The following is a 12884-nucleotide window of genomic DNA, read 5'->3' as shown; positions in this document are numbered from 1 at the left end:
ACCAAATACCTTCAAGTCACTAACACTTCAAGTCAACAACTTCAAATCAACAATACCTAGTTCCTTCTTCCGGAACCACCTATAAAATGGTAAACAACTAAAACGTAAGCGAATGCTTAGTGAATAAACTTGCATACAATTATACATACGAAGGAGGGCAAAAACACAAAAGATTATCGCATGTAGCCAATGATACCGTCATATCATCACTTGCATACTCACTTTTGCGCTAACAAAACATACATGGATCCACATACGCTAAACAATCATCAACATGATTAACTATCGGGATTCTTAGGCCCCGGAGGTTCTTAGGCCTCATAAACACTATGCCCCATATGGGCCTACGCCGAATCAATCACCACACATGGATAAATAAACTTCAACATGATGTGGTCAACACCACACATGGACAAAAGGCTTCAACATGATGTGGTCGATTGACCCAACGTATACATAAAGGTATGCAAGAGTACTCACATCCTCCGCGACTATCAACAATCAACAGTGCAACAACAAGTGCAAAGCTTTCAACCTATCAATTCAATACAATATGCACATAAGACTTTATTCACAATCTTGGCTAACTCACTTAGCCAAACTAACGATTCACTAACATTCCTATTCTCCCAAACTCAATTTCCTTGAGTTGGCTTAAAATCAAGTTTCACTTAACAAAGCTCAATCTTTTTAACTCATCAATCTCAATAATCTATCATTTTGCTAAAAATCTCATTTTACCACCAACATGTGGCCATTTCATCTAGTTGCTCAAAATTACCAAATTCTCATTCACTAGCCTTTTCCAAACCCAAAACCCAACCCATTTGTCATTGAGTTACTTCCACCTTTAACAACAAAATTAGGTAGTTCATCTTACCTTTTTCAACCACATTTCAATAACTAGCAAAAATTTCACCTTTTCTTGCAAAGTCAAAATATTACTTTGAACTTATCAATTTCATAATCAAACACATCATATAACTCAATGACAACTAGGTTAACTAAGGAATTGGGGAGAATATAACCATAATTCATCTTCTAGCAAAAACCCCCAAATTGGTTCACTCCATGAACCCTAATTTCAAAAGAAGATAAAAACTAAATTAGGGGAATTCAATACCTCAATAAACAATAAGTTAATGCAAGACTTAAGTTGGAAATTCTTCTTCCTTTCTTTTCTCTTTGAAATTCGGCCACCACCACAATACCCACAAACCCGAACTTTTCAATTCTTGAATGAAGATTATTTGATGGTGATGATTATTATGATTTCTATTCTTGAATTTGAAGGAATTAAGCTTTGATTTTTGAAGAATTAGGAAGAAAATGCATGAAGAAATGATGGGGAGCAAAGTGGAAATGTGACTAAGGAAAAAGATGGGAGGCTGGCACCCTCCTGTAATGCCACGACCCAAAATAAAAAATAGTGGGTATTTTACCCGCTATCCGCTAAAGTTCCAACTAAATAAACCCCATATCCAAAAATAAAATACTGGGAAATTATTTTAATGTCAAAACTACAAAAAGGGGTTAATTCATTTATCTTAAAATTATTGGGGTGTTACACGTTTTTTGTTGGATGCATCATTTTGATTAATATGCATCCAAGATGGATGCACAAAACAAAAAACGTGATTTTTTCAATTTTGATGGATCAATGTGTTGTTAAACACTTAAATAATGATAATTAGTCAAGCACTATATTAGTTTTATGGACTTTTAATACATCAAAATGATGTTTTTAAGTGTTCTCACCGTTCTTATTTTAAAAGTGTTCTCACCGGAGTGTTACCCATATTCTAAAAACTCTATATTATTTTTAGATAAGTATATATATTTTTTTAAAGTATATATATATCTAAAATAAAACTTTTGTTAAAACTAATACGAATAGAACACTTGATGGATGGGTTGATATTTTTCTAAAAACTAGAAATTTTTGGAAGCCAATAATAATCCAATATAGAAATGGGCTTTAAAAATCTGGGAGCCAACAAGTAAAGTCCATCATTTTTGAGAAACACCATAAGAATCCTGCACCGCCGTCCCACGCTAATCAAATCCACATGATTTGAGGGCCGTTATGAAACAAATGTAACGGATACTCTAATTCATTTCCTTTTAATTAATAATTTTCAAAAAGAACTTTCGTTTCTTCTTTACTCTCCAAAAAAAAAAATCATATCACTCACATCTTCAACCTATATTTATACACAAATTCAACAATATATATATTTCCATCTCGATTTTCGATATTATTAATAATCAATATTAACAATAATTCAATCAAGTATTCTTATAATAATAATAATAATAAATTGAAATTTAAAAATGGATTTAGGGTGTTTGGATTTGGGTTGTATTGAAAAACAAATCAGTCAAAAATCTGGTGTTGATAACAATTCAGATAATGATTATTTGCCTTCAACTTCAAAGCCTTTAAAGGTATGTTTGTTGTATATCTATCTCTATATCTCTACTTTTATTTTGTTTATTAATTTTACTAACTTTCCATTAACAAACCCTAATTTTATTTATGCTTTAAGCTTGTTTATCGATTTCCCCTAATTATTGATGATAAGTGAAATTCAACTCGTTTTAAGTTAAACTCGAAGTTGGTGATATAGGAAAACATAAGGAAATGTTTATTGATGTATGTTACTTGAGTAAGATATGTTGCAGACCGCAACGTTGTATATGCATAGATTATATATAACGAGCGAGTTTTAGTTAGTCCTGGTTTAAAAGTTAGTGCTTGATGGATGCTATCATTTCACGAAAGATTTGATTTAGCACTCGTGTATCCTCTACTTGCTGACATATTTTAGAAATGCAGTGATAAAAAAAGAAAAAGCACAGGTGCTTGAATCATACGACACGCTTATTCGCCTAGTTTGTGTTCATCTATTGATGAAAACATTTTATGGATACAACTTTTTTGTAATATTGATACAGGTTAATGTTCTAGAACTATGTGATGTGTGTCATTGAAATTGGGTTTTAAAGTTTGTGTATCTCGATCTCAATTGTGATTATAAACTCATATCCAGTTGATATAGCTAGGTTTTTTTGTTTCATATTATTTTGAAATATGCTTAATAAGATCACGGGGAATTTGGTTATTGTGATTTAAATTTTGTTGATTTTGGGTATTATTCCATGGAAAATATAGAATAAGGTATCAAAAGAAGGAAATCAATCAAGCCCGAGGCTGCTTAGCAGATTGACAGCTCAGATGAAAAAGCCACATCGCCGTAAAACTTCACCTCTCAGCTGGTTTCCACGCAAAAAAGGGGATTCCTACCTTACAAGAAAATTGAAGTTGCTTCAGGTAGTGTAACATATCAAGCCTTTGTGGTCACTGCATTTAGTCTGAAAAGCCCAACCATATGATTGATTTTTTAATAATACATCTATCTCAGGAAGTGGATGGCATGAACTCAACACTAGACGAGACACTTGGTGACACAAATCCCCATTTCTCAAAAGTTTTAAAAGAAAAAATGGCTGTCAGGGAAGCTGCTCACAGGGCAATCGAGGCTCGAAGGGCTGCACTGGTTGAAGCATCCTGGTGTCGAATTCTTCGTGCAGCTAGGTTATCTACAAATCCTCGCAAATTCTTATTGTTTTATGTTACTATTTAACTTCTACTTAATTACTTGATTTTGTGCTCACAGGATTGAAAGTAAAGAAGCCGAAGATCTTTTGGTGAAAGCAGAAAAAACTGCCACTGAAGCTTTTGAATCTGCCAATGAAATTGGAGTAATCATGTATGACATCCAAGATTTACCTAGAAAACATTGTAAGATTGAAACATCTGCTGTAAATGGAGGAGAATCAACTACACATAAGGTTACAACGTCGTTTGATACAGCATTTGAGGTGGATAAACAGGTAGCTTCTGCTGTGAAAGCTGCATTCGTCAGGCTCTCAACCTGTGCATCCATAGGCAAACAAGAGTTCAAAGAAATCTTGAAAAAAATCAGTGAGAATCCTGATTTAGATGAACACTGTCAAGATCTATATGACTCCGCTCCAGAATATGATTCAGATGTTGCACCTGAATTTGAATCAGATTCCCACAAAAGTGTGATGGAATTGTCCAAGGAGAAACAAAGGGAAAACCTTGTTGATATGATGTTTCAAAGGCTGAAGTGTTTGCAGGAAGAAGAACTTGCATCTCTCGCCACCATAGTTGCAACATGTGGTTTGAATGCTGCTCTAGCAAAAGCCGAAAATGGCATCAATGATGGGAAGGTTTCTTGCAAAGAAGAGCTTCCAGGACTTGACAAGTTTCTGGTCAAACGGATGACCAGACTTGAAAAGGAGATACAAGATGCAAGGAATGCTAGAACTAAAGAGACATCTGATAAAGATAAGAAGATTTCAAAAGAGCCAGAGGCTTCAGTTACTGACTTGGGAAGTATGCTAACCAAGCGCACTTCAAAACTCGAGAAAGAAATAGAAGAGAGCAAAAGAAAGTTTGGGAATGAATATGAGCCAAAGGGTAAGAAATCTGAAAGATTGAAAAACGAAATGAAAGATGTACCGAGCCTCGATCAGGTTTTGGTGAAACGTGTGTCACGTCTTGAACGAGAGGTACAAGAAGCAAAAAAGCAAAAAGAAAATGTCGACACGAATAAAGAAAGGAGTAAAGAAAATGAACTAAATGCTGATAACCGTGCTGAAGGATTGGATAGTATTTTGGTAAAGCATGTTTCAAAACTTGAGAAAGAGAAAATGGCATTTAGGGACACGAATGAGGATGTAAAAGTGAAAAGAAAAGACAGAAAGTCGGATTTGGAGCATGGTGAAGGTAGTTTGGACCAAATTCTAGTAAAGCATAAATCAAGACTCGAGAGAGAAAAGGTGGCTGTTGCTGTGGAACAACCTGTTAATGAGATGAAAAACCCATTGGTGGCAAAGCGAGAAGCAAGGGAGAGAGAGTTGCAAGAAGCGTGGGGTGGTGTGAGTTTCGGGAACTCCGTGCGCCCACATGTCTCTAGACTTCAAAAAGACAAGGTAAGTTTCATTTAATTTCAACTTTCTGCTATATGCGATCTGTCTGTGTGATTGACCTTGGATATGGGAACTTAGCTGTTTTTGTTTCCTTTACAGGCTGCATGGCTTAAAGCCGAAGAAGAGGAAAGGAAAGTGGCCAAGCAAGGAAGGGCGGCTTAAAAGGTCAAACCATTCAGCCATCAGATGATAAAAAGAAACATTTCTTTTGCTTTTATCTTTCATTTTGTAAAGTCTTAACGTACCTTCGTCATCTTTTATATGTTCAGTTTCTCTAAACTTGATTGTCAATGAATACGATTCTGGCATTATTTGTAGAGTTATCAAACTATCAATGAACCTTTGGCTTAGTCATGGTTTTGGCTTCCTCTATTTCTTACTTCATTGATAAGTCCTCAAAAAAAGCAGTTCAAGTTGGGGCTTTCATAATGCCTAATGTGTGGACCATTTCCATTACATGTTGTCTGTTTGCTTTGTCTCGTAATCTGGTTTTAAAAGTCATCAAAAGTGTTCTTGGGTGCCCCCTTATTATAGGAGTATTATCTTATATTGTTATGTAGCACAAAGAATTATTAGTTACATTATCCATGGCAAGAATTATTAGTTACATTATCTATGGCATGAATTACATAATCACATGAATTCATAAAATACCAAGGATTATTAAAGGGTGATTAGTTGCATACATATCTTTTAAACATCTTAAGGACAAATATTTGTTAGAACGCTAAATGATGTCATAAATATTGTCAAACCTTGGGTCCATCTGGGTCGCGGATTGTATCATCAAAGAAAAGGAAAGAGTTGAAACCTGAAACAACCCCATCAAGTCCTCCATTCAACATACTTTATATTAACTGGAATATTGGATTGTGACTGCCACTTCTCAAACAACAACAAAAACCGAAAAACAGATCTATAAGACCCAAAACCCAAATCAAGACATAATTCTCAACTTAATATTAGCTTATTCAGATAATTTAGGTAGCGGGTTCATCAATGCACTACAACTTTGTTTGAGTTCAATATCACCTCCGATTTTTCTAAACTGCTTTCTTTTCGGATCCATATTATTATTCCTGATGGTGATGTGAGTTAGATGTTAACTTATCAAGCTTGCAATCGCTAAAGCAAAAGAGAAAGCTTTCATTAGCATAATTTGCAAGTATTAATATGTCATGTAGACTTCCCTAGGAGCCTAGAGGTAATACCAATAACGCAAAATACCTCCAAAAAAAAAAAAAATTAAATAAATAAATAAATCTATATACGTGCACATATAAACACCGGCATATATATATAACATGTTGCGGTAACAAATGCTACATGTCCAAGACCGTAAATTGGGAACGTATATGCTACAAATCTCTTTGGTGCACGGAAGATAGAGCACCGATGACCCGATGTGTATATATTGACATATGTAATTAGAGCGATTTATTTAACCTTGTAACACTATGATCTCCATGTAATTGTCGGTCACCTGTATTATATTACACATAAAAACAAAACAAGACTTGTACAACGACGAGGATGGTATGGTCTTAATATGATAATAAACTGGTTACAAAGATATGGGATGTATTATATTTGTTGCGTAAGCCATGTTTTGTCAATCAAAAAAGGGAATCAAAATATATTGTTTTCTAGGCTTATATTAGTACTAGTGTCCTTTCACAAAGATTAAAAAACACACTCAATATGATATTATCAAGTATATATATGATTGCATAGGATTCATTTCTGATTCATTTGGATCCTTTTCACTATGATGGGATATATATTGGTATGCTTTTCAGAATGACTTTTATTTTAGTGACCGAACGATTATGCAAAAAATTCATTTCACACGAATGATCAAGATATATATGCAGACGTTGTCTCAAATGAATTTTCTATGACTTGTGAGGTTTAAATTGGAAACCTTTATTCATAATTAAAAAAAAAAAAAAAAGTACTTCAATCACTAAAGATTTGATCATATTTCTTATGAAAACTTGTTTCTTTGATTTTTATATTATTACAGAAATGGAATGAATTGAATGTGGTAAATTTTCGGATTATGCTACCCCAAGAGGATGAATCATTGGCTCATCTATATGCTTTTTAAACGGGATATCTCCATAACCTGTTTTTGAACTCTGTTACTAACCACCAAAAATATTTATTTTTATAAATTGAACCTAGGATCTCATTAGTACAATTACTAGGTCATCTTAGTATTAGTTTAACATTGTCTCTATTATCAAAAGAAGATTTAAAGCATTGGTAATTGTACATTAAGCTAGCGTTTTTGTAAACAAGCAAACATTGAGTGTTTGTTTACATGAATTAAGTAATTCATTTATCTAGAGTGGTTAACTTGACATTTTCATAATTAAGGAAAAGAAAGGGACCTACCATATGGCTAGCTGGGCATATGCAGCAACACACAACAGTTGGATGGCACCAGAAAATTGGACCCTACATGTTTAGTCAAATTGACTCACACTTCTTGTTTTGTGTTTTCCATTTTTCTTTTATTCCAGATATAGTCGACTTATTGTGCAAATTGACTAGTGTTAGTATGTTGGCAGCTGGGTTAAAGCCGAGTGGTTGGTGCAACCACGCGTGGAACATCACCGCCGATACACGTGTGGGCGGTCGATTTTTGGTGGAAGTTCCACTCGCGTGGAAAGTACGGCCTTGTGACCGTTGGAGGGGGTTAACGGCTAGATTTGGTACTTTTGTGTTTTTTTTTTATTTATCTTTATATACCACACCTTTTTTCTTCCATTTCAAATCACACACACAAAAACAAACTCATTTTCACAAATGGCAAAATGATTTGAATTTACGGTTTTACTAGATGAACCGTTTGAATGATCTGATGATAGTAGTTTGGAAGTATTTGCAGATGCGATTTGAGGCCGATGCTAAAAGTTCTACGGCAAGGTCAAAGCGTAAAGTTGCTAACCACAACCGTTGGGAAGCTGGAGAAAGATTTTTCCGCGAGTACTTTTTCCGATGAACCAAAATTCGATGAAGATTTTTTTGAGGATATGTATCGTATGCCTAAACGTTTATTTCTAAAGATTGTGCACTTGAGTTGCGGTATGAGTATTTTCATGGAGGTTATAATGGTAGGATGAAAAAAGAGTTTTACCGCAATACAGAAATGTACGTCCGTCATTAGGCAGCTTGCAACCGGTAACCTACCGGATGAGTATGATGAGTACTTGGAGATGGCTCAAAGAACGTCACGTGAATGTCTCCAGCTTTTTTGTAACGGCATTGTAGAGATGTATGAGAAACAATATTTGCGTAAACCAACAACGCATGATATTTTGCGATTGTACGAAGCACATGAGAAGAGACATCACCTACCTGATATGTTGGGAGCCTAGATTGTACACATTTCGTTTAGAAATGTGTCCAATCGAGTTGATGGAGGCGACGACTTCTCATGATTTGTGGATATGGCACGCATTAACAATATCAACGTTCTGGAGCAGTCTCCATTGTTCCTCTCCGAGCATATGGGCACGACGCCTAACTACCCATTCATTGTGAATGGCCACATGTACAAACGTGGCTATTATCTAGTGGATGACATATATCTCACATGGTCTACTTTTGTTAAAGCGTACAAATATCCAACCGATCCGAACGAGAAAAAGTTCAAGCGGCTACATGAGTCAGCTCGAAAGGATGTTGAACACGTCTTTGGTATTCTCAAGCAGAAATGGGTATCCTTTGTCGACCGTTTCAACAACACTCGGTGAAAGCAATAAAGAACCTCGTCTATGCATGTGTCATAATGCACAACATGATTATACAGGACGCCGGTCGCGCTATCAGTCCGGTCCATATTGGAGATCCCCGGGTCCAACCGAACAATGAGCATGATCGTTTACATGAGATACAGGACGAGAAGACACATTTTTGGCTCCGACACGGAGCATATTGCGGCCCAAGATTTACCATATCTCGACGATATTGAAGAGTAGAACATGTGATGATTTATATATATGTGTATATATATATATATTGTTTTTTAATTTTTTGAATGTTTTTATGTGTTTTAGTTTTATTATGTAATGTTTTTATGTTTTTAGTAATATTATGTAATGTGTTAATGTTTAATGGAATTTTAGTTTTAAAATTAAAAATAAAACTGTAATAAGTGGTGACAATGCCAATAAAATTTGAATTAGTAGTGGATTTGAGGTGGCATAGGAAGATTGGTTGGAAGTGAATGATAAGTGAGGGGTGGATGGAGGTGATGCTAACACCCTTACAAATAGTGAAGTCGTCACCTATGAAACTTTGTTGCTAAAGGGTGTATAACTTTTTGAGTCTAGAATTTAGAATTTAAACTTAAGACCTTCATGTATCTGTAATTCTACAGCCAAAAAGTTAAGTTTTTACCATTAATTAGCCACCAACCTTGTAGTTTACTTGTTTCTTCCTTTCATACTTTCTTAGGTATTGATATAAAATAATGAAAAAGGCAAAATCTATTCTGTCTCATTTTAACCATCGTACTTTTAATGTTTCAAATAACAAACGAACTTTTGAAACTTATATTTTTTGTGTAACTCGAATATTGTAACGGTGGACAATAATATTTTCTTAAGATAAATATAACATACCATAACTTAGCTTACAAGCATTATTAGATACCATTTAAAATTTACATTTGTCTTCTCAAGACACTATACAATTAAGGTTTCAACATTCCTCATATCGTTTGCACAAGTTTACAAGCTAAACCATGACATGTCATAACAAGATTTTATTATCTTATTTTAATACTCATTTGAGTCACACAATGGTTAAACTAGACAAATTTTAAAAGTTAAAATGATAAAACAAATAAATTGAAAATAAGTTGTATTTAATTAGTTAATGGGTTGGTGGCCTATTGGTAAGGTTTTTAACCTTGAAAAAATCCATCAGGGTTTAAATCTCACTTCCTACATTCATAAGAGTGAATTATTAAGGGGTTTTCGAGAATTTTAGTTTTTATGTCAGGTATGCGTAAAAGAAAGAGTTCTATTTAATTCATTGTCGTCACTTTCTTTGCTGATGCTAATCATTAGGGGTGAGCAAAAACTGAACCGGAAAACCAAAAACCGAAAAAAACCGACAAAATCAAACCGAAAAAACCGAAAACCGGATGAAATCCATTGGTTTGGTTTTCGTTTTCTAAAAACCGAACGGAGCGGTTCGGTTTTCGGTTTCATATGCCAAAAAACCGATCATAACCGAACTGAACCGAACTAAATATATTTTAATTTATTTTATTTTTATATCATATTACATTTGAATTTATAACTTATAATTTATAAATATGTTAATAATTTAATCTTTTTATCTTTTTATTGTATAAATCAATACAAATTGTATATTTTTAATAAAAACGTGCAGTAAAAACAATTCGTTTTATAAAAGTTATACAAATTTTAACATCTAAAAAATATAATTACTTAATAAAAAGCTTCTCTGTATTGAAAGTTAAATTTATAACATAATATTTTTAAAAAACTTAAAAAACAAAATTTATTAAAAAAACCGAAACCGATCCAAACCGAACCGGAAAACCGAGAAACCGAACCGAACAAAAACCGAATCCAATGGTTTTGGTTTTTCTAAAAACCGAATGGATCGGTTTTGATTTCGATTTTAGGCAAAAACCAAACCAAACTGATCCATACTCACCCCTACTAATCATCCTTTAATATTTACTACCACCCCCTGAAATGGATATTGCCAATATTTGGACCCCACCACTATCAAATATTTTATACTCTGCATCTCATCCACATACTATCTAATTTGGACATGCCCCCTGATGGGATGCAAGAGCCAATCAAATTCCATCAACCCCTGTTTAACCCACCAATTAGCTTCTCCTTTTTTCACAATTTACAAATTTTACCCTCCATCTATTACATTTATACATCTCACGAAAACAAGTGCTCACTGGTCTCACGGTATCAAGTTCCTATTAAATTCATAACTAACAACACTGATCGCCTGATCGGGTGTTACATTTTGCTAAAAGAACAAAATGTAACGGAAGATATTGAGTTTATGTTTAAAAAAATCGACTCCCAAGAACTAAACGTTATATTCCAAATGATATAAAACAAAAATAATATTATTTATGAACGTATTCCGATCAAAACTCACCGCATAATTAATAATAAAAATCATAAATAAAATAATAGTGCAATTTGGATGTTTGAATATTAATAATCGAATATTTGTATCATAAATAGTTCAGAAACATTATTGTAGTATATCAACCACATATTATATTCGTAGCATATGTTTTAGTTATATATGCAACGTACATCTCATATATAGTTCTCATCTCTTTGCCGATCAAAAAAAGAAAAGAAAAAAAAAACTACAAATTTATGACAGGATAAATAATTAGCCTGTGAAACAGCAGTTAGCTATATCTATAGATCGATTTAATTTTCTTTATAAAAAGAGTCTCAAAAGCTTTGTTTCACTACAAGTGGAATCAAAGGTCGTCGTTTCAGACACATCAGACGGCGTTACCGATCTCCGTTTATCCATCATGGTACTCCAGTTCTCATTTCCTGATGATGACGTAATAAGTCCTAAATTCAGATCTTCTGCCGTTAGTTTAGACACATCAAAGTTACAATTTATGTCTTCTGATGTAGCATCCTCATTTTCATTAACACCGGTTGTATTTCCAACTGAGGAAAATAGCTCCGGCATGGCGCGTATGCTCCCGCCTCGGAGCACGGTCTCGACCGCGGACTGGCAAACGTGCCAGTTCCCGGTCCAGAGCAAACCTACTGCTCCGTTTACCGGATTTATTGTTCGTCCACATGCTTCAAATAATAGAGACTGAAATAAAGCTATAAATAAAGCAAACAACAAACAAAAATTAGTCACATAAATGTACAAAAATAATTGTTATGTACGAAATAATAACTTCCACACAACGAGCTAGTAATTACTAGTAATTAGTAATTACAACTTCACACTAGACACTTGTACCTTTAATCATTAAAAAAAAAATAATACAGTAGTTTAGTAAGTATATATGGACAATATTTTATCGTACATGTTTTTGTTACATGGATTTTTTTTTTTTTTTATTTTTGTCATTTATTAACTTGTATTAGAAGTTACTGTGGTATGTTTTTTTTTACACTAGCCGATTTACTTTTTTTAGAGAACAAATTAATAATGTTTAACTTGTAGGTCTAAAGTTGGCTAGGTACAATTATTTTTATTGGGTCACTTAGTTAGACGGTAACATATATGAGTAAATTATAATTACCAGGGCGTTGGGATTCAGGGACAGAGGAAAGGAAGGACATGAGACCGGCTCGGCCGAAGAACTTAGCGACGAAAACCGTGGCGTTGGCTTGAGCTTGAGGAGTAGAGATCCCATGAAGACTATGTCTAAGAATGCAATTATCGTTACACCCTTTTCGAAGAACTCGACAGCCGTTACAACTCATATTGATCGATGTGGAGGCTTGATGTTCATATACCAATTGTTAATGTTGTTTTTTTGATGATAATTAGAAGGAATTCTGATGAAAAGTGGGAACAAGTATGTGCAAGATATGAGGGGAGTAAAGGGACATATATAGACAGAGAGAGATAATATTTAGGAAGTTTGGGAATTATTGGGTCGTTTGTTGGTGGATACAATATTTAATAAGATTGGTTTTTTAAGTATATGTTAAAATCATTTTTAGCAGCATGGGAAAATATATTTTAAAAAAGTTAAATAAGTGAATCATCATGTGATTTCATATATAAGTTTCTCTCAAAAGGGAATATGTGTTTTTATAAAATCTAAATGATCTCTTTTATTACTA

General features: G+C 34.0%; 2 protein-coding genes across 2 annotated transcripts; one reads left to right on the top strand and one right to left on the bottom strand.

The window, feature by feature from the left end:
• Positions 1-2373: 2373 nt before the first annotated feature.
• On the top strand, positions 2374-5376 carry LOC122596708 (centrosomal protein cep290). Its single transcript, XM_043769329.1, has 5 exons — positions 2374-2448; positions 3176-3334; positions 3426-3598; positions 3681-5025; positions 5122-5376. Exons 2-5 carry the CDS (start codon positions 3239-3241, stop codon positions 5182-5184), a joined length of 1677 nt encoding a protein of 558 aa, XP_043625264.1. The 5' UTR covers positions 2374-2448; positions 3176-3238; the 3' UTR covers positions 5185-5376.
• A 5874-nt stretch (positions 5377-11250) lies between these two features.
• LOC122596125 (LOB domain-containing protein 37-like) lies at positions 11251-12641 on the bottom strand. Its single transcript, XM_043768646.1, has 2 exons — positions 12335-12641; positions 11251-11906 (listed from the first exon to the last, which is right to left on the bottom strand). Exons 1-2 carry the CDS (start codon positions 12516-12518, stop codon positions 11497-11499), a joined length of 594 nt encoding a protein of 197 aa, XP_043624581.1. The 5' UTR covers positions 12519-12641; the 3' UTR covers positions 11251-11496.
• Between the last annotated feature and the right edge of the window lie 243 nt (positions 12642-12884).

The sequence above is a fragment of the Erigeron canadensis genome, chromosome 4 (genome assembly GCF_010389155.1).
Source record: "Erigeron canadensis isolate Cc75 chromosome 4, C_canadensis_v1, whole genome shotgun sequence".
NCBI classification, from domain to species: domain Eukaryota; kingdom Viridiplantae; phylum Streptophyta; class Magnoliopsida; order Asterales; family Asteraceae; genus Erigeron; species Erigeron canadensis.
Note: the sequence above shows the minus strand (reverse complement) of the source record. Positions and strands in the feature narration are given on the sequence as shown.